The sequence below is a fragment of the Callospermophilus lateralis genome, chromosome 15 (assembly GCF_048772815.1).
Source record: "Callospermophilus lateralis isolate mCalLat2 chromosome 15, mCalLat2.hap1, whole genome shotgun sequence".
Taxonomy (NCBI): Eukaryota; Metazoa; Chordata; class Mammalia; order Rodentia; family Sciuridae; genus Callospermophilus; species Callospermophilus lateralis.
In genome coordinates, this window is record NC_135319.1 from 22,119,550 (window position 1) to 22,142,224 (window position 22,675).

The following is a 22,675-nucleotide window of genomic DNA, read 5'->3' on the forward strand; positions in this document are numbered from 1 at the left end:
TGTTACATGAAAATAGTGGCAATTTTATTTTTTCCTTTCTAATCTGTAGTCTTTTTCCCCTCCACCCCACCCTTTGTGTGTGTGTGTGTGTGTGTGTGTGTGTGTGTGTGCCTTATTGCACTGGCCAGAACTTCGAGTACTAGGTTGGGTACCAGTGGTGAGAGTAGATATTTTGGTCTTATTCCTGATCTTTAGGGGAAGAATACCTTCTTTTGCCTTTGAATATGACATTAGCCATAGATTTTTTTTTTTTTTTTTGCAGATGCTCTTTATGAAATTGAGGAAGTTCCCTTCTACTCTTAGTTTCCTAAGAGATTTTATTATAAATGGATGTTGAATTTTGCTAAATGTTTTTTATATGACAGTTAATACTCATGTGATTTTTCATTTTTAATCTGTTAATATGATGAACTACATTGATTTTTTTTAAGTATTAAAACAGCCTTGCATCTCTGAGTCAAACACCGCTTGAACATCGTGTATAATTATTTTTATATTTGCTTAGTTCTATTTGCTAATGTATTATTCAGTACCTTTGCACCTATATTTATGAGGGACATTGGTCTATAGTTGCTTTGTTTTTGTACTATGTTAGTTTTGTTTGGCATTAGGGTAATAGCAAGTTTATAAAATCAATTGGAAGTTTTTCCTCCTGTAATATTTTCTAGAAAAGAGTGTGCAGATATGGTGTGTTAATTTTCCTTTAAATGTTTGGTAGAGTTTTTTTGGTGAAAATCATTTGGGCCTGGAGATACATTTTTGGAGAGGTTTAAACTGACAAATTCAATTCCTTCATAGCTATAGAGGTCCAGAAGGGTATCTCAGTGGTACAGTGCTTGCCAATATGCATAGAGCCCTAGGTTCAATCCCCAGCACCACATACACACACACATACACACACATACATGAATTATCTGTTTTATATTTAATGCATAGTAGAAGTTTAAAGTTAATCTGAATTATCAGATTTTTATGTGCAGAATGGTTCAGAGTATTCTCTTATTCACTTTTGGTATCTATAGGACCTAAAATGATACCCTCCATCTTGTTCCTGATATAGGTAATGCATTCTCTCCCTCCCCCTGACCCCCGCCTCCCCCTCTTCTCCCTCTCGTCTCTCTCATTGGTCTTGCTAATAATCTGATTGATCCTCTAAAAGAATCAAGTTTATTTTCTTTTTATTGATTTTCTTTCTTTCTTTTTTCCCCCTCTTTTCCATGATTTCTTTCCTCCTACTTTTCTTTTTCTAGTTCTTTTTAAAAATGTTTTTTAGTTATAGATAGATACAATATCTTTATTTTAATTAATTATTTATTTTTATGTTGTACTAAGGATTGAACCCAGTGCCTTACACTTGCCAGGTTAGCGCCCTACCACTGAGCCACAACCCCAGCCCCTTTTTCTAGGTTTTTGTGGTGAGAACTTATATTGTTGATTTGAGACTTTTCCTCTTTTCTAAGTAAGCATTTAATACTATAAATTTCCTTTATCTTAATATTTTAGCTTCATCTCACAAATGTTGACATGTATATTTTAATTTTCATTTATTTCAGTGTATTTTTAAAATTTCCCTAAAATCTCCCTTCACAGATTATTGAAGTGTGTTATTCTGTTTCTAAATGTTAAACATTTTTCATGTTATTTTTCAGTTTTTTTAACTTCCACTTTGCTTCCACTATGATCAGAAACAAACACATTTTGTATTATTTAAATTATTTTCAATTTTATGAGGTTGTTTTATCCCTGGAGGTAGTATCTCAACCTATGTTTCATGGGTGCTTAAAAAAAAAATGCATTCTGCTGTCACTGAACAAATGTTCTATAAGTGTCAACTAGATCCTGTCAATTGATGGTGCTGAGTTCTATGTCCTTACTAAATTTCTGTCTAATTGTTCTATTAGTTGTCAACAGAGAGGTGTTGAAGTCTCCAACTACAATAGTGGATTTATATATTCCTTCTTTTAATTCTGTTAGTTTTTGCTTCACACATTTGTGATATTTTTGGTACACATGAATTTATGATTGCTTTATGGACTTACCCTTTATTTTAAATTATTTTCCCCTATGACTGATTCATTTCTTTATTCTGAATTTTACTTTATTGCCATTAATATAGTGATTCCTGCTTTCTTCATGATGTTTGCATGATAGATCTTTTTCTTTCTTTTTACTCACAACAAACCTATAATATATTTGATGGGAGTTTCTTATTAACAGCACAGAGCTGGGTAATGTTTTAATATAATCTACCAATATTTGTTTTCTAATTGGTATATTTAGATAATTTACACTTAATGCAATAGTTTATATGTGAGAGCTAGACTTTGGCATTTAAATTTTTGTTTTTGTTTTGTTTTTAATTTTTGTTTTCTCTTTTTTTAAAAAAATATTTTATTTAGAGACAGGGTCTTGCTGAGTTGCCCATGGCCTCACTAAGTTGCTGAAGCTAGGTTTGAATTCATGATCCTCCTGCCTCAGCCTCCTGAGCTGCTGGGATTATAGGCATGCACCCTGAGCCCAGCCTTCTAAGGAAGATATTTCCAAAAGATATTTTTACCTGGATTTAGAATTCTGGGTTGACAGTTATTTTCTTTCAGAACTTGAAAAATGTGTGCCCCGTCCTTCTATCCTCTACTAAGAAATCTGTTGTCATTCCAATTGCTTTTCTCCTGTCGACAGAGTATCATTTTTCTCTCACTGCTTTCAAAATTTTTCTTTGTCTTTGGTTTTCAGAAGTTTGACTATGATATTTATTAATATGTACATCTTTCAACTTATCCTGTTTCAGGTTTTGTCAGTTTCTTGAATCTTTAGGTTTATGATGTCTTTTGACAAATTTGGGGACATTTTTTGCCATTGTTTCTCTGTGCACTTTTCCGCTCTGCTCTTTCTCCTCTCTTTCTGGGAATTTGATGACATGAATGCTAGATCTTGTGTGCCACAGTTTTCTTAGGCTCATTTGTTTATTTATTCATTTATTTATATTTTATTTTTATAATCTATTTCCTTTGTTGTTCAGATTGGGTAATTTCCATTGTTCTAGCTTCAACCTCCCTATTTTCTTTTCCACCCCCTAAATTCTGATCTTGAGTCCATCCACTGAGCTTCTTACATTGGTTATCCTATCTTTCATTTCTAAAATTTCTATTTGACTCTTTATATCTCCTCTCCCACCCTCTGCTGAGATTTATAATGCTTTGCTGAGACTTTATGGTTCTTTTCATATGTTTCAAATTTCTTCAGAATTGTTTGACATATTTTTTATATTTATTGGTTTAGAATTATCTGTCACATAGTCCTAACATATCTGTCACATAGTCCTAACATATCTGTCATCTCTGTTGAGTTGAAACTTGGATGTATGATGTTCTGGGACTCTAGAGCTTATTGAAACCTACTCTTTTTAAGCTAGCTCACTCTGACACTGCTGCAGCAGGTAAAAACAGAAATCCAGGGTCTTCACTTGGACTCTATCAATACTCTAGGGCAGGTAGCTCTTATTGCTGCTGAGTGGGGATTCCTGCTCCCTATGTGGTCTCTATTAATACTAGTCGGACAGGGTCCAGGGGACTAATTACCATCCAGTAGAGATGAAGTCTAAGTTTCCATATGATATCATGTCTTCTCTGATAGCCCCAGAGGTTGAGATGCCTCATTATGGACCAGTGATGGTACAAAGTCTAGGCTACTCACTGGCTTTTGCTGCAGTAAATGGTGGAGGGTTGGGATTTGAGGTGTGTTTGTGTGTGTGTGTGTGTGTGTGTGTGTGTGTGTGTGCGTGTGTGTGTGTGTGTGTAGAATGACAGTCTTTCCTGTGATATTTAACTGAACAAGAATAGCTATTATCTAAAAGTCTATATCTTTCCAGGTTGCCTCCCATCACACCCAACCCTCTGTTCCCTGGACATAGAGAGCAGGCTTTTATTGAGATTTTTTTTTTTCCATTTTGTTTTCTATGCTTACTTGAGAGTTTATGTTGCTGGCTTTTCCTCTTCCAACTGTGGGATATTTTAGGGGGAAAAAATACCCTGTATATTTGTGTTCTCAGGCTACCATAGGCTGGGTGGTTTAAACAACAATAAAGATGCATTTCTTATAGTTCTAGAGGTTGGAGGTTGAAGATCAAGGTATTGGCAGTGGTGGAGTCTCCTGAGGCCTCTGTCCTTAGCTTGCTGTCTTCTCACAGTCTCCTCACGTGGCCCTTCTCTGTGCACACATCTTTGGTCTTTCCTTCTTCTTATAGATACCAGTCCTAGTGGATTAGAGCCCCACCCTTATGATCTCATTTAACTTGAATTACCACTGTAAAGGTCCTACTCAAAATACACTCACACTAGAGGTCTGGGATTCAATATATGAATTTGCAGAAGACACAATTCAGTCCATTACACCCACAGATCTGTCTCTATATTGTTTTGGTCCTGAGGTCCCAGGCTGGTCTGTTTTCCTTCCTCTGACTTCCAGATTCATGTTTGTTTTAAATGTAACATCCAGGGGGTGCTGGGGTGTGGCTCAGCAGTAGAGTACTCACCTAGCACATGTGAGATTCTGGGTTCAATCATCAGCACCATATAAAAATACATAAAATAAAGGTATTGTGTCCAACTACAACTAAAAAAAATATTTTTTAAAAAGTGTAACATCCAGGGTTTACAGTGGGAGGAATAGAGAAAAGCCTACTCCATCTTCCTGGAAGCCAAAGTCCTGCCCCCTTGAACTTTTTAAAGGATACTTTTGTAACTTAAGTCAATGCAGTTCTAATTTGCAAGAACCATTTGCAATGAGCAAGAAATAATTTTGTTGGATTCTCAGTCTCTGGGGATTATTGGGAACATAAAATTCACCCTCCAGGCCATAGAGCAGGAAAGAATATGGGACTTGTGATGGTAGATTTACTTCCCCAAAGGTGACACAATTCCTTCACCAGGGGAGGAATGCTGTTCAGATGGGATTGCCAAGGGATTAGAAGCTTTATGCTTTTGAGGAGGAGGTCAGTACCTCTATCTCCCTGTGTGATGGGGGACAGTCAGCATAGTAGAAATCTGACCTGTGCCCATTTCCCTGGTAACAGATCAAAGATGACAAGTGTCCTAGAGAGGACTATGTATGTCCTTGTGTGCTCATGCACAGATGTGCATGTTAAAGAGCAGCAACACAGAGTCATGCAGCCCTCCTAAGACAGAGATACTAAATGTGCCTGTTATCTTTGCTCACCTGAGTCAGTCTTAAAGCTTTCGACCTCTAACAGAAGCCTCAGGGGTTCCCAAGGCCTTTTAGTCTCTGGAATTTCCGCACCATCGAAGCTGTCAATGCCCTGAGTATGGGTGTCAGGGCAAGCTCCTCTTTTTACTCAACTCACATACCTCACTATTAAGCAGGGCCTCCTTGAAGAAGATTGATTTACCACATTAAGTGAGTCCCGATATGCTCCATGAGGATGCCACAAGACAAACAGCTCCTGCCGTGTGCCTCCATCCCACCGCCCTGTGTTTCCATTACATTTGGGCCAGAGTCATGGTGGATGGGTTTGGGTGTAGTTCATTTTCTGCCTTACACGATAAACTTGTCAGCATTTGAACGATCAGCACTTGTATGCAGGGAGTTCATTTGCAAGGCCACCTGGTTTCTCAGCTCTGTCCTGCTCCCATTTCACTCTGTCTAATGAGCCAAAACCTGGCTTCTGTTGAGCAGCATTGAGCTGCTGGGCCCTGCTCAGCCTGCAGGAGATGGCAAGACCTCAGCCACTCCTCAGGCATCCTTCTCTCCTGCCTGGAGGAGGCTGGGACACTGATGCCCAGAGGACGGTCCTTTCTTGCTGCCAGCCTTGTGATGCCCAGAAAGTCTTTACTTTCCTTTTCAGGGTTGTATCAGGTTTCCTCCAGCCTCCTAGCAGGTCAGGCTTGCTGTGGGCTTTCTAGGGAGCTGCAGCTTGTCCACCCCACACTGATTTTAGGGCTGTTTCCAAGAAATTTTGGTGAGGCCACATACCCAGCAGGCTCTTGGAGCTCAGCAAGGCATAGCCAACAGGGCTAAGGTGTGCAGCTTTTGAGTTGCCCATGGTCCCTGCCTGGCCTCCAGGTCCACACCCTTCCCATGCTGCCAGGAATTTTTGACTCTACTTTGACCATTTTAACCTTGGTCCAACCTTCTTTGGTGACTCCCTGTTGTTGCTGAGCCTAACATTCACAACCCTTGATGATCTGCTCCCAACACAAGCATTGGAGTTCAATGCCTGGGATCAAACCTACTCCTCCCTCTTATTGGATGATTACTGTCATCCCCCATGTACAAGTGAGGCCTTGGAAATTGCCTAAGGTCAAGATATTTGGTTTCTCTGTTTCTCACTTGCAGATGAGGCATGACAACGATGTCTATTGCATATTCACCAACATGCATGCTTAGGTTGATACTGGCACATCGTAGGTGCTCAACAGAGGTTGGTTAATAGCCTCACATCATTGTTTTTCCAGTCACCTCTAAATCCTCCAGCCTCCATCCATAAGCTGGAGGCCAAGCTCTACCTGCAAGCGGGGGGTCTGCTCCCAGTCTCCCAAGCCTTTCCCCATACTGTTTTCTCCCTCTTGACACATCACTGTCTTCCTCTCTGCGCATCTGAATCTGACTGAGGCCTGTCCAAGACCTTCCCATGCTGTGAAGGCACAGGACAGCCTGTAAGCCCAAGGGGATGCCCGGCACAGAGCTTGGTGCAGGACTGACTGAGCACCATGGCCATCTGCAGAGATGCCTACTGGAGGGGAGTGGGCAGGGCAGAGGAACTTTGCAGAGGAAAGGGAATCCCTACCCTGTTTTCAGCGTCACCCCCAGCCTGCACTCCCCCATTATACCTGATGTTTGATGCCCCAAATGTAGTGTTTTTCTGTTCTTGAGGAACCATGGATCTTTCTCATTAGCTAGCAGAGCTCCTCCAGGTCCTTCTCTGTGCTGAGTTCACACATCTCAGCCCTACCCAGGCCAGACCAACAGAAGCACACTGAAGTCCATTACGAACCATGGACACTTTCCTGTGCCAACCTTGTATAGAGGTCCAGGTCTTGTCCTTGGTGAGCTCACAGATGGGAAGGGCATCAGATCAGTGCTCAGGGGACTGCATGTGCTGGACAGCAGTGACTGCCTGAAGTGTGGGGCTGTGGGGCTGGCAAGGTCACATGCCATATAGTAGGAGGCAGTGGGCATAGAGAGAGCTGGTCCAGCCCTGGACTCAGGTACTGAGGGAATCCAACCTGGCTGGTAAAGTGAGGCCTTCATGTCTGTACTGAGCTGGCTGCAGAGCCAGTGTATTCTGGGTGTCAGGAGTCCTTGAGGATAGGGCCAGCACTGCTAGGGGATCAGGGAGCTCAAAAGAGATTAACCATCAGGATTTGATAGGCAGAATAGGAGAAGGGCTCTAATGAGGAAATGGAATGTACACAGGTGAGCAGGGGGTACAGGTGGTTGACCATGAGGTCAATGCAGGAGTATAATGGGGCAAGGGAGACAGGAAGCAGGAATGGATGAATGGATGTCCCAAAGATGGGCTGGCTCCCCAGAGTGGACATCTGTGGACATCTTATTCAAGGACATCTGTGGACACCTCTCATGAACCTGAAGAAATCACCTGGGCAGAGCAGGGACCAGCACAGGTGACCACATATCCAGCAGCTATTGAGAAGACCCATCACAAGAAATTAGGATCGAGCAACCACATTGGGGGTTAAGGGGAGGTGTACACCACATGCTTGAAGAAGACAAAATGGAGGTGACAGCTCCAGCCACTACATGTGCTTCCAAGCAGCAGGAGGGAGGAAAGTAGGGAGAAGGGCAGAGAACACGTGCTAGTTACCTTTAAGGAGATTTCCTAGAAGCTGTAATATAGCATTTCCAGATCTTGTTGGCAGAATTTAGACACTTGGTTGCTCCTGGTTGTAAAGGAGACTGGGAAACGTAGCTTTAACTGGTAATTTCGGTGCCAAGCTAAGTACCAGGAGTCCTATGAGTAAGGGGAGAAAGGAGGCCTGGCACTAAGCTAGGAATCTCTGCCACACAATGGCCATTTGTTTCCCAATACCATGCACTTTGTCTTCCCATGCATAGAGCACTCTCAACCCTTCCCTGGGGCTGAGGGAGGCTAGTTTCCCTGCACCAGATCTTATCACTGTATCTAGCCCCAAGATCAGGGTCTTGGGAGATCTGCAGCCCTCTCCTGTGGGTCTTGATGTGGCTCCTTAGAATTTTGAACTTAATACTAAACTTTGATTTTAGTGGACTTTAAAAATTTTGGTGTACTTTAAACCAAAAGATAGGTTGTCTGTTCCCCCACTCACTCAGTATGGGATGGTGGAGAACGCACGGCACCAACACAAAAGAGACTTTAGTTTGGAAGAAGGGCAAACACTTCCAGCAGCAGCAGCCACTGGCATCTGTGATGAGGCCCCATCAGGAGATTAGAACAAAACAAAACAAAAACCTATGTTTGGTGGAAGAATCACAGGGTAGCCCCTCTGGCTAGCCTGACTCCACTTTCTAGGAAGAACCTTGTGTTCGGTGCCCTCTGTGGAGAAGTCAAGCCCCCTGTGCCTAACTCCCCCTCCTGAGGAACCATCCTTGTCTAAGGTCCTCCAGGGCCACTGTGGTGGGATGGGGGGGTACTATTTGGGGGCCTGCATGGCTTTCAAAAAGCCTTTCCTGAAGGATAATGTCCAGCAGCCTGAGAATTTTTTAAAGCAAGCTGTAGGCCAGGCTTGGGGCTCCCAAGTGACATGTTTCCTGCACACCTAGTGGCTTTTAGTTTATTTGTCTTGATGAGTTAGTTCCACATGCCTGAAATGGCCCCAGATGATCATCCAGATGCAGGTTCAGGGGCAGCCTGGCCCTTCTGTCTATGATTCTGACTCCAAACCATGAACTGAAGAGAGGGCAAGCAGAACCCTTCCTTCAGATTTTTGCATGAAATTATTGCCTAATTTTAAAACTTCAACCACTAATTTAAATATTTGAGAATCATAGTTCAAGACAAATAAACATGCCTATGCATAGGTATGGCTCAAGGGTGCCCAAGTGGAGGATGAATTGGGGTCCCTCTGCAACACAGGCTGAACTGAGGGTCCAAGTATATCTCCTTTTACCCTAATAGGGAGGGCCAATGGTGCACACTGGAGGTAGAACTGGCCACAGCTGAAGGCCAGGACTCTTGCAGAGACCACTAGGGTAGGATAAAGGTTCAGGACAGTCTAGCGGACTTCACTGCCCTCCTAAGGTTTTCAAGACTGCCCTCCATGTGTGGGCTCTGGGAGAGGGACCCCAGGCCTGGGGCAGGTGCTGAGGCCATCCTTGCCTGTCCTACAGACTCCACCAACCGGGACTCACTGGACATGATCGAGCGCTGCATCTGCCTGGTGTGCCTGGATGCCCCAGGTGGTGGGGAACTCAGTGACACCAACAGGGCTCTCCAGCTCCTTCATGGCGGAGGCTGCAGCAAGAATGGGGCAAACCGCTGGTATGACAAGTCCTTGCAGGTGAGTGCCCCATTCTGCAGAGCCAAGCCCAGCACTGTCAGCCAGCACATGCATCCACTGGCCTCTGTACCCAGGGTGCTGGATTTGGTGGGGGTGGGGCAGCTGAAGGGTCCTGAGATGTGCTATTGCCGTCACCTCTGGATTGTCCGGAGCTCTTCAGGAGTAAGTGACTGAGCCCAGCTGAAAATCCCAGTCTCCTGCAGCTTGTGCCAGGAAGATCTGGGTCACACCTGGGTCTCATCCCCCACCCCCATCACACACTGTAAGGTGGGGACATAAAAGCGATGGGAGGCTGCCACATTTCTACCAAATAAATCCTCGGCACATTCAGCGAGAATCATGTCAGCTTTTCCTAATGGCTACCACCTGATTCCAACATACCTTCCTTAATCCTTGAGAAATAGGGCAGCCTAGCATCCGTGCAGAAGAAAAGTCCTCAAATGAAACCAAATAATTCATGTTTTCTCATTCACATGACATCATCCTAGAGCACAATATGTACTTCCACCTAGAGGAAAACACCCAGGCAGGTGAGGAAGAAGCGGAACTTAGGCCATTCATTCCTGTTCTCCATCTTTTCTTCCCTCAATTTACCAATCCCAGATCTGCTCGTGTTCAGTTTTAAAGCTACTCTACTCTCACAGTGACCATTTAAAACAGCAGGCAAACCATGGCTCCTCTTCGGCGTGGCATGGCTCAATTTGGTGAGCACTTCTTAGGAACGTCTCGTTTTTCAAGCTCTGTCCCCGTGTTATCCTTTTTGATGGTTTGCGTTGTCAATTCTGTTGTCTCTGATGGGTTCTCCTGCCAGTGCGCTGGCTGTTTTAGCTGTCACAGTGTAGCTAACTGCTTGTGATCTTTCAGGGAGCAGCTGTGGAATGAAATGATATAATGGATGCCCAGGAAGAGGAACTTAATAAGACTTGGAGCATCTTTTTTGTTTTGTTTTCAGTTCTGGGGATTGAACCCAGCAGGGGCATTTTACCGCTAAGCTACATCCCCAGCCTTTTTAAATTTTGAGATAGAATCTCCCTACGTTGCTGAGGCTGGTCTCGAACTCGTAATCCTCTTGAGTAGTTAGGATTGCAGGTGTGCTCCACCTCACCCAGCAGTGAGCAGTTTTTAAAAGATACTGTTTTCCTCCCTTCCTTTGAGTGGCAGGGACAGAAGGCACTAATGTGGAGAGTCTGTACTGGCCTCCAGGTGGCTTTCATAGGCAGGACAGCTTATCAGATGAGCCAGGAAGTCCAGAGAGGCTCCATCAATCTGAATTTGAGAAGATGAAGGATGAGTCTCGGCACAGAAAGGCAGGGAGTGGAGGAGAAAGAAAGAGAGAAGTCAGCAAGGGATGCCTTTGGAGAGAAGTTCTGTGGGAAGTTAGTTAATTTCCTTTTTCATTTGTAGAATAGTAGTAAAGATTCCAGTATGTGGCATTCAATAGGAAAGACTGGAAAGAAGCCCCGGGGTGTGTGTGATATGTTCTGGTCCCCTGAAAGAGATTGCAAGAGCTTTTTGACTGCCTTCCTTCCTTCCTTCCTTCCTTCCTTCCTTTCTTTCTGTAACAGGGATTGAACCCAGGCATTTAACCACTGAACCACACACCCCAGCCCTTTAAATGTATTTAATTTTGAGAAAGGATCTCACGAAGTTTCTGAGACTGGCTTTGAATTTGCAGTCCTTCTGCTTCAGCTTCCTGAGCTGCTGAGATTATAGATGTGCACTAGGGCACCCAGTGAGCTTTTATTTGTTTGTTTGTTCCTTTATGGATGAAGCACTTGTGTCTCCTCGGTGTGATGAGCCACATGCCAGACCCACTTTGAGTTAAACTTTAAGAACCAAATTTTATCTCTCTCATCATCTCCTCCTTTTGCACTGATTATGGTCCTTTCACAAGTAAGATAAATATAGTTTTGTAAAGTCATCAAAAAAAAAAAAAGTCAAGTAATCTTTATGGTATCTATGGATCCTACTCCTTTTCTCTAATCCTCATCTTAATCCTTGGAGCTGAGCGGAGCTAGGCTGAGCTGGGCCTGTATTAAGTGAAGCAATCTGAAGTCCAAAGACCCAAAGCATCTTGCTGAAGCTCTCCCTACTCCCCATGGCAGCAGCAGAACTGAGAACCAGGTTCCTGGCAGCAAGGAGCAAAGCATCCTCAGTATACTTTGCCTTCACCCCTGTCAAGGGTATTTTATTTCTCCCTAAGAATTTGCTTACTATCCAGATCAGATCATCATCTTCATTCATTTGTTCATTGCAATAATCCAGCACCTATTCTGGAGTGAACACGGATCTAGATCCTGGGAATAAAATCAGTGGTGGACAAAACAAACAGGGTTCATCAGGCAAATGATCACAGTAAAGAAGGTGTCTGTGACGTGTGCAATGAAGGGGAAACGAGGCTGAGAAGGAGCTCCACGTGTGCTCATTAGGAACCCCTGGACTGCCTCATTCAGGGAACATGGGGGTCTCCTTTGCACTTAGCTTTTGTGGTAAAGAGGTCCCCAGTGTAGAGCTGTCTGAGACTCACATGCAGTGGCTCAGGCCACTGCAATCACATGCAACATTCTCTTTAGGAAATAAAGTACCTTGGAGGAGAGGTACCCCAAGACGCCAGGGGAACCTGACCTGGAACCAAGGGGCTGGTGTGAAAGGCTGACTCCCAGAGGCTCACCTCTCTCTTCCCTGTTGCAGTTTGTGGTGGGCCGAGACGGCACCTGTGGCGTGGTGTGTGAACACTCCCCATTTGATGGCATCGTTCTGGTGCAGTGCACAGAGCATCTGCTCAAACACATGTGAGTCCAGGGGCAGAACACAGGAAGATCACCCAGAGCTGACACACCAGGCCAGGAAAAACTGGGGTGGCACCAGAGAGGGGCTCTGTGTCCATCTGGAAAGTGGCTTAGTAAAAGATGTTTTGGGGGAAAGCAGCTTAAATGTGGCCCAGATGGAAGTTGCAAACTGGACAAGAGATGTAGGGCTGTCAGGGAGAGGTGGGCAAAGAATTGTCAGGAACATCTGCTTTAGTCCAGGAAGCTCAGACCAATACCTGCTGTTTGTCCTGAGTCAGGACTGGGCCAACTAATGACCCACACAGAGGGAGGTCTCTGAGTGACAACTACTCCCTCCCCAGCCTGGGTCTTCCCCAGCCTCTGAACTCTGCTTCTCTATCCCTTAAACACACTGCATTTTTTTTCTTCCTTTTAGTTTTGATCATTTTCTTCTAGCACCTTCTCCCTGGTTCTAAATTCTCAATCTCTTCCACAGAACTCTTTGGGATCACTAAAACCCAAACCAACCCTTGAAAATAGAACAACAGCTTGCTCCTATATTTCTCTCCAAGTCTTATGTAAATCTTATTGGTATAACATGACCAACAGGAAAAAAAATAAAAATAATATGTTTTGTAGTCAGGCAGAACTGAATAGAATCATGCTCTGCCTCTTACAAATTTTGGTGGCCTCTGTGAGCCTCAGTTTATTCATCTGTACAGTGGTTTGTTACAGAGTGAGGACCTGCCGCAGAACCAAGGAGCCAAGGCAGCCATAGCAGTCTTCTCTCATGAATCGTTGCAATCATACCAGAAAAATTTCAGACATGACACTTATTAGGAAGATTAGGAAAAAAGAAAAGGGGACACCCTCAAGGGAGAGAGTGGGTCCTCTCAGAGATGAGAAGGAAGTTCATACCCACTCTTGCCCTCCAGTTTTAATGGGGGTCCCAGAGATGTTTCTAGAAAGTCCTACCCAGGTCTATCCCTTGACTTTTGACTGACAGCAGGATTGCCTCAAACTTCCAAGTCCCCACTGAGCATGGTTAACAGTCCAGGGCAACTCTAGGTTGCTGTGGTCCACGTTGACTGGTTCTAATTAGAACTTGTTCTTATAGATTTTATGGTTGGGAGAATTAGCCTTATCTCCCTGAGATCCCTATTTAAGGGTCACAAAATTCCCCGCTCTCAGATAACTTGTGTTCCTCTTATTGGCTTTTTGGGCCTGCATTTCTTTTGCAGATAACAGGTTGTTTGCTGGGGAATGTAACATGCTTCTGACTTAAGATTGGCAGGCTGCAGGTAAATTGGTTTTTAACAGAAAGCATACGGGGGTCAGCACAGTAGGCCCAGTTTATTAGATTATCCCCTTAACTTCAAGCTCCCACCACTCATAGCTATCCGTTACCTATCAGTTCGGGGCAGCTTATACCCTCTGAAACTCCAAGGCTGCACCAACCAACAGTTAAGATGATTGCAGTGGCAGAGGAACAATGCTGTCCTGCAGCCCTCCAAGCCTCAGGAGGTGGCCCCTTTGTGCCCACAGGATGAAGAACAGCAAGAAGCTGGTCCGAGCAGACTCTGTCAGTGAGCTCCCAGCTCCCAGGAGGCTGAGGTGGAAATGTTCTCCAGAAATTCAAGGCCACCTAGCCTCCTCGGCTGAAAAACTTCAACGGTAAGAGAAACTCAAAGTCTCCTCCAGGGTCATCCTCCAGGGGCTGCCCGGAGTTGCCCCTCCCCCAGCTGCTGATGCACCCTGGAAGTTTCCAAAGACCCCCAGCAACTCGGCCTCCGTTCCAGGGCCCACCCCACCCCCACCCCTCATGGAAATGTAGTCAAACTAAAAGGGAGTTATAACTCTCAGGAAATAACCTTGCTGAAGTATCTGTCATTTCCATAAAATGCAAACGTGGAGCTATTTTTTTCTGCAGGTTTCACCTGACTGAGCAGAGTCAAGGCCAGGAAATCATCCCCTGCTTTGGGAGAGTAATAAACAACTGGTTTGAATAGGTCATTTGAATCCAAGCTATTCAATTTGCTTGAGTTTACACTGCAACTTGACAAGGGGGGCCTTTCTCCCTAAGGGGAGGGGGGTGGTTCAGGCCCTAACGGGACCCAGGCAGGAAGGAGCCAGGCAGGAGGGCCAGGGACAGCTGTGAGCCCTTCTGGGTGGGCTTTGGCCAAGGACAATGGTAATGTGTGGTGGGAGCTGGGGACTGGCAACCATATCTGGACAAATGTAGTTGTTCATTTCTTCATTCAGTAAGTGAGTATGAATGTAGGAATTCATTCATCAACTCACTTATTCATTCATCAAACATGTGCAAAGCTCTAGTTTGAGCCAGAACTGTGGCAATGCTCTGGGAACACAGAAATTAATGTGCCATGAAGCCTATCCTCCATAATTTTAGTGGAGGAAGCAGATTCTAGGACCAAACGTGTGAAGTAGGAAGATAAGTGCCCAAATGAAAGAGAGGCATATAGACCTGAACCCACAGAGAGACAGAAATTGAACTGTGCCTAGACAGTGAGCAAGGGCTTTGCAGAAGTGGGCCTTCAAGGATGAATAGGAGTTCCAGGGGCAGGTAGATGGGGAAGAGGTAGAAAGGAAGATTGTTCAAGCTTGTACCAGCTCTTAAATATCCAGGCTAGTCTGGAGATCAGCAAAGGCAGAATGGCCAGAATTAGGGCACAGAAGGGAAAGTGGGGCCATACTGTGGAGAACTGCACTGTCCTCATATTATGGGCTCTGGAGCTTGCCCTGCTGGAGGTGATAAGCCCCCGGAGGAACTTGTGCGGGGAAACTTGCAGGAGCCAGGAAGGAGACTGTGGGGATAGCACAGATGATAAGGACAGGGTGTGGTCAGGCTGGGAGGCCCAAAGATGGAGATGATTGTTTTACTGAGAGCTGCTGTGGAGGCTGCTTAGCTTTAGCCGGGCAGAGCAGGGGTCTCAGGATTTCTATAGAATGATCCTGACGTCTCAATTTCACAGGGTGGTTTCGGGGGATAAGTGGGCTGCCAGAGGAATAAGTTGGTGGGCCTATGAGTTCTGGGGGAAGAAGGAGCCTGCTCACTTCCAGGTCCCCAAGCAGGCCCCATGTGCTCGCAAGGCCCCTGGCTCCTCTTTCTGGAGACCAAGGTAAGGTCTGTGGGTGGGCAATCAGGAGGATCCCTGAGGGTCCTGAGCAGCCCCTGGAAGAGGGATGAGGTCTGAATGGGCAGAGCCAGGGGAGGAGGTTTCCAAGTGGCTATGGTGACAGAGCTCAGTCTGTCCAAAGAGTTTGTCAAAGACCAGGCTGAGGGGCAAATACTGAGGAAACTGGGTCCCCTCTAAGTCTGTTCGTGTCCCCAGCACCTGATGGAGCCCCTTGAGAGCTGAGCTCCTGTGAGGCAGGGATAATTCAAGGAGGCCCAAGGGAGGCTTTGAGCAGGGGTTGGGCTGCATTCCCAGTGCTTCGTGCTCAGGCAAGAATAGGGGCAGAAGGTGTGGACCTTGCTGGACAGTGCTCCTTTGGGCAGTCTGAAGGAGGAGACTGGTTTATTTAAGGGTGGCTGGAGCTTAAGATTCTCATGTAGACTCAGGGAAGTTTCCTATTACTCTGATAAAGACCCGGGCATATCATGGATAAACCAGGTTTTCAGCCACTGTTAAAGCTCCAGATGAGTAACCCTGACTAAGGTGACTGTGACAAGCAGTCAGGCAGACTGCAGGACCTTCTTCCCTACAGGACACTGAGGATGAGTCTTGGTGAGGTCACGCTGCTGGCAGCCAGTTAAGAAATGAGCTCTGTTAGGGTAGCCAGAGATGAGTCCACAGTGATGTTAGCCACACCTTCTTACGTGGGTCAAATGAATGGCCTCTGTAGGCCTACTTTGTGGGCAGCAGGCTGCTAGGATTTGGTTTGTGGGCAGTGCTGGCCCTGCCCATGCAAATATCGCTAATTCCCCATGTTTCTCCCTGCCTTGTTATGCAGCTAGGACCACGTCCCTGCCAGAGCAGAGCCACCCCCTGTCCAGCTGAGCTCATCTGCCCAGGACAGCCCTGGTCTTGCACACTTATATAGGTCAAGGCATGTCTCTGACACCCCAGCAGATTCCTGGTGGACAGGGACTGTGTCCTCATCTTCTGGAGGACTAAGATATGAGCCAGGAGTGAGAAACTTGGGTCGGCTCTGTGGTATATGCATTTTATTTTAACATGCAATAAAAGTATCTTTTCTTTCCTACAGAATAGTAAAGAATCTTGACTTCATTGTCTATAAGTTTGACAACTATGGGAAAACATTCATTAAGAAGCAGAAATGCAGCCCTGATGCCTTCATCCAGGTGGCCCTACAGCTGGCCTTCTACAGGTGAGCAAAGATGAGATGGACCTGAGTCTGAGTGGGTTGATGGACAAGGTGCTTCTGGAGTCTAGAGGGAGAGCTGGCTTTCTGGGGGCCCAGTGGGCTGGGGATGACCAAAGCAAGCTGCATAGAGGAAGTGCCACTGAACTGGGTTTTGAGTAAAAATCCAACCTCAGGAAAGAAAAAGAAGGGTGTCACAGTCGGGGAACTGCCTGAGCCATGGCTCAAAGGTCCTGGCATGCAGAGCTAAGGAGAGCCAGGCAGGTGAGGAGGACCACAAAGTTATGGATGCTGCCTTGCATCTCCATTTTACCCAGCCCACCTGAGTTCCTGTGGGGGCAATCTGCTCCTCCCCAGTTCCCCAACCTTGATAAAGAAATGGGACCAACAGTCCCCTAGTTGGTCCTATCAAGGATTTGGAACTAATTCTTGATTCTACCTCTTCTCTCACCCCACACCTCACCCTGCCACTTCTCCATGTCAGTTCTCCAAAGGTCTCTCAAGCCCATCCTCTGCCCTCCACTGCCACTGCCATCAGCCCCTCCCAAGCTAATTTCATCCCTGGCTTAACCCACTGCAGCACACTCCCTAGGGCTCTCTGTTCCCCCTCTTTTCCCCTGTAACCCCCACTTCATGAAATATGAACTATGAAATCTGCAAACCAGACTTCATCCCTTGCCCCCTTGAAACTTCCTGGTGGATTCCCTGCTTGAGACCCTCCTGCAAGCTCTCTTCTAGTTCTAGAACTTTGTCCTGCCTATGCCTCTGCCCTCCCACCGCACTCACCTCCAGCCCAAGCGTCAGCTCTCAGAGGTCTGTCTGGACTCTCTTACCTGAAGTAGCCACCTTGGGCCCTCCCCTGCCACCCAGTTCTGTTATACCTCATTGTCCCCTCAAAAGTCCACCCAGTGCAAGAGGGCTAAAATACAGGGGCATAACTTGCTGTGTGACTCTGGGTGATCACTATCCCTTTCTGAGCTCTGTATCTTTTTTGCTCTCTCACCCTCAACACTAAGGATTTTACTGACTGGTAGGAAAGGGGGTGTGCCAGCCTGGGGATCCTCACCTGGTTCTCACACACAAGGAAAGAAGTATCCCTTGATTGTCGTGGGGAGTAGCTACTGTTATCCTGGCCAGTATCATGAGCTCTGCTGGGATAACCAGGTTGTCAAGATAATCCATACAGATGTCCGACACACCTTCCTACGCAGGTCAAGTGAACGACCTCTTTCAGGTCTGCTTTGTGAAGAAAGGAGAGGCACAGCCATGAAAGGGTGACCTGGGCAGCAGTTTACACTCAACATCACTAAAACCCCTCCCTGCCTTAATGCAGAGGCCATGGCTGAATTGTTTTAAATAAAATAGGATTCCCTCCTGGGTGTAAATGATTAATGGTGCAATTATTCCATTCTGTGCTATTAATCACTCACTCATCAGGTCTCACCAGAAATTCCAGGTTTTCCCACAGATTGGGAATTCTTTAAAAAGCAACCAGTCATCTCTTATTTTATATCAACACAGCATTTCCAATGTATAAAAATGTACACAGCTCTTCCTATTAGAGACCCCCTAGCATTCATCTTCGGGAATTCTCCTCTAGAATTCTATTAACATTAAAATGAAATACTATGCCAAGTCAAGTCAGGACTGTAAAAATAAAGCCTGCCAAGGCTATTTTTCTTTCAGTGTTTATGATTCCTTGAGAATAAATTACCATTTGCCATTCATCCTTTATCTTCTGCAGGCTCCACCAGAGACTGGTGCCCACTTATGAGAGTGCATCCATTCGCCGATTCCGGGAGGGGCGAGTGGACAACATCAGATCTGCCACCCCACAGGCATTGACTTTTGTGAGAGCCATGACTGACCACAAGGCTGCCATTCCAGTAAGTCCCATACCATCCTAAGGAGATACAAGGAGACATTGAGGCCACTGTGAGCTGCCCATCCGCTGGGCTCCTGGACATCAGCTCCTTAAAGCCTTGTGTGCTGACTCTCTGCTCTGTTGACAGGCTTCTGAGAAACTGCTGCTTTTAAAGGATGCCATTCGAGCCCAGACTGAGTACACAGTCATGGTGAGTGATGTTGTGCCTCCTCGTGACCACAGTCTGTGCCCAGAGCCAGAGCTTGCCAGGATTGGGGCTGTGGCACAAGACCCTGGGTGAGAACAGCATCTCCAACTGCTAGTGGTTTGGCCACCTCCCTCTCAGAGTCTTCTTTTCTTGTTTTTAGAACATAGAGAGCACCCTGTTCCTTATTTTCCTCAGATTTTATAGGAGTATTAGGAGTCCTTTGAAACAACCATAATGTTAATAATAACATAGAACTTTACAGTTTATACAAAAGAGGTCAAATGTGAGGGAAAGGGGTTCTGGGCTGACAAATGGAAGCAGCTTGTGTACCTTTCACAATTGTACTTGCACTTGCGAGGGAGGCAGTATTTATTCCCACCTAGGTTTGATTTTTGCTTTTAATTTCCATGTGTTTATTTATGCTACCCGCACTGAAAATTAATAGTGAATTCAAACTGTAAGGGAAGGGCGGGGGTTGTGGCTCAGAGGCAGAGTGCTCGCCTACCATGCATGAGGCACCGGGTTCAATCCTCAGCACCACATAAAAATAAAATAAAGATATTGTGTCCACCTATAACTAAAAAATAAATATTAAAAAAAACTGTAAGGGGGTCTTTTCCCTGGTTTAGGGAAATAATTTATTTTCTGGCACTGCAAAGACATCACTTGCATGCAAACAATAGAGAATAAGCATCTACTCGGGCTGATAATCAATATATTGATAGAAACTCATTCCAATACATTCTTTGAAGGATTATATGAAAAGTTTTGATCAAATTTTACTCTATATATTTGAAAGCAACTATAATACTTTTTCTGAGGGTTTTTTTTTGGGGGGGAGGGGTGTACTGGGGATTGAATGCAGGGGCACTCGACCACGGAGCCACATCGCTAGCCCTATTTTGTATTTTATTTAGAGACAGGGTCTCATTGAGTTGCTTAGCACTTCGCTTTTGCTGAGGCTGGCTTTGAACTAGTGATCCTCCTGCCTCAGCCTCCTGAGCCACTGGGATTACAGGTGTGTACCACCGCACCTGGCTCTGGATTTTAGCAACTTCTTCTCAGTTGCTATGTCCCTTTTATCTGAAGAGTTATGTTTGTTCTGTAGGGGAAAAATTAAATACTCTGCTAGTCAGCTTTCCATTATTATAACAAAATGCCTAAGATAATAAACTTAAGAAGAGAAAATATTTGTTTAGGCTCACAGTTTCAGAGGTTTCAGTCCATGGTCAGTTGGCCCCATGACTTTCGGGCCTTTGGTGACAGCACATCATGATGGGAGCCCATAGTGGGGCAAAGCCATTCACCTCATGGTGGAATGCAAAAGAGAAAGAGGAGGAGGAGGAGGGGTTGGGTTTCCACTATCCTTGGTAAGGGCACACACCCCTTCCTCAGTGACCAGAAGACCTCCCATGAAGCCCACCTCTTAAAATTTCCACCATCCAATAGTGCCAACCTATGGACTAAGCCTTTAACACAAGCCTTTGAGAGACATTTCAGATTCAAACTACACCAAGTTTATATTCTGTATTCAGTGGATATTTTGTTGTTGTTTTATTTTCCTGCTATAGGCCAGGAGAAGTGCTAGGTACTAAAAAAAAAAAAAAAATGAAGCCTATAAACCCTATCCTTGGGGAGCTTAGTATATAGTTGGAGGAGAGGCTGTTCAAAGTCAAGTCCAATCCCTTGTGAAAAGAGCACTCAGGAGGAAATAGCAAACATGGAGAACGAAGCTCTTTCCTCTGCTTGGAAAATCCAAAAAAGACTTTCCAGAAGAAGTGGCGCTTCACATGAGACTTGAAGGATGAAGAGAGGAGAGGATAACCCAAGAAGGGAACATCAGGTGCAAAGGCAAAGAGTCTTGGGAGAACAAGAGACATTAGAAGAAAAGTAGCTCTGTGTGTACAGCTGACCAAGGACAGAGGAACAGGAGATGTTGGATTTCCTGTTAAAAGCTTACCCCAGTATGGAGTATACAAAGGGCCAGTGGGATTGGTAGGTGGTGTGCCAACCAGCAGAGATGCTGATTAGGAAGCTCTATGACACTGAAGGAGAATTGATTAAGGGCTTCCACTGGGCAACGTGGGGAGGGGTTAAAGAAGACAACGCAAACTTTTGATTTAACATACTAAACTGAACACAAGGGTTTATGGCACTCACTCTGAAACTCTCTAAAAAGACAGGAATTTTTTAACCCATAAATACAGTAGGGCAAAGAGAATGGGAAAGAAGGTAACATCAAAGTGTCCAAGCTAGAAAGTAGAACAGCTAGCAACTGACTTAGCAAACAGCAAGAGAAGCCGGGGTCCCCAATGAACTGCACTGCAGAGCCTTGGGGTGTCTCAGGCATTGTGGACACCCACAAAAACAGGGTGGATATGGGGGTTGAAAAGAAGAGGGCTGGTTGATTTGTTAGTGTTAACTGCTATAACTGAATACCTAAGACTGGATAACAGAGACAATGTGGTTTAGGTGCCCTCTCATGAACTCTTTTATCACCTTATACTTCTCCTTCCCATCTCTTTCCTCATTTATGATGGTATGTTTTTTGGTAGTTGGTGGCTCCCTGTCCCCCAACCCCCACTATACCATAAGCTCTATGAGGGCTCCGACTTTGACTCCTCTGTTCTCCATTGTTGCTCAGTACCTCGAAGTACCAGGCATATGGTGGACACTGAAAGTTTCCCTAAATGAGAGCCTGAACCATGAGTCGTTTTACTCATAACTATTCATGGCTCTAATCTAAACATCCTGTTAACTCAGCTCTTGCTGCAGTTGGTACAGAGTTGGTGAAACAGAGGTGGATCAGCTGCTCTAGAAAGCGGCTGCTTTTTTGGACCAACACAAATCAGAGCTTAAATAGAGGTGGCCTGAGAAATGAAAAGAGCCATCTCCTTTATGGACAGGCTCGTAGCTCTTCCTGTCTGTCCTAATGGGGCACATCTAAGGTGAGATGGGGGAATGGGGGTGCCGTTCAGTGGTAGAGTGCTTGCCTAGCATGCATGAGGTCCTGGGTTTAATCCCCAGCACTGCAAAGCAAACAGACAAGTAAATAAATAAATAAAACATACAAAGTGAGCTGTGGTTTGTATACCTTGTCTTTTCAGACTGTTAACTAGGTGCCTTTAGAGAGCCTGGGGCCTCTGAAGATTATGAATCTAGATTCAGTGAATTGATCTGGAGCCCACAAAGTGGCCAAGATTTAGCAAAAGACCTTATGCATCACATCTTTATGCATTCATTCTCAACTGAAAGAGAACAGCTGTCAAATCCCAAAACGTGCTTTGTAAACCTAAGCAAAGTTTACAGGGAAGGAAGTTTTCCCCCTGTGACGGGCTGTAGCAGGAAACGGCCAATTTATGAACTATGAAACCCCCAAATTTACACTTACCCTGAAGTTAATCTAAAGTTTACTGCTATAGGGATGGGATAGCCCTCCCCGCAAGTCTCCACAGTCCCCCAATTGCCCCTAGATAAACATGTAATAATAATAATAATAATAATAATAATAATAATAATAATAACAACAGTATGCAAATAAAGTAAGGTCAGAACTAGTGCCCTGGTCCCACTTCCAGACACACCACCCCTCTGAGTCCCTCCTGCATTCAAATTCTGAAGCCCTAGCTCTATTAGCCTATGATTTTATAAGAGTTTATCTTTGTAATTTTTTTTTTAAAAGAGAGAGAGAAAATATCTCATTATTCAAGTAGCTGTTTCCCCTTGAAAATGTCAGCAGAGCCTCTGCTAAGTTATCTAGCTCCTGACTCAAAATGATTTCTTAGATTACGAATCTAGATAAAGTGAATTGATCTGGGGCCCACAAAGTGGCAAAGATTTCAGCAACAGACCTTTTGCTCTCTGGCCTGCCTTCCTTAGTCTCCTGCTAAAGGATGAAGCATTGATTGTGATCAGAGAGTCCCCCCACCATGACAATCAGAGACACCCTTCCCAATGCTTGAATGGGGCTCAGTAG

General features: G+C 45.1%; 1 protein-coding gene across 2 annotated transcripts in view; it reads left to right on the forward strand.

Annotated features, from left to right (window-relative positions):
- Nucleotides 1-22,675, forward strand: part of Chat (choline O-acetyltransferase) — a 48,089-nt gene that overhangs the window by 22,575 nt on the left and 2,839 nt on the right. For both annotated transcript variants that reach the window (XM_076834770.1, XM_076834769.1), the window contains 6 exons: nt 9,343-9,512; nt 12,204-12,304; nt 13,826-13,954; nt 16,511-16,633; nt 18,372-18,513; nt 18,640-18,702. In XM_076834770.1, the coding sequence (XP_076690885.1) occupies nt 9,343-9,512; nt 12,204-12,304; nt 13,826-13,954; nt 16,511-16,633; nt 18,372-18,513; nt 18,640-18,702 (728 nt within the window). The remainder of the gene's footprint in view (nt 1-9,342; nt 9,513-12,203; nt 12,305-13,825; nt 13,955-16,510; nt 16,634-18,371; nt 18,514-18,639; nt 18,703-22,675) is intronic.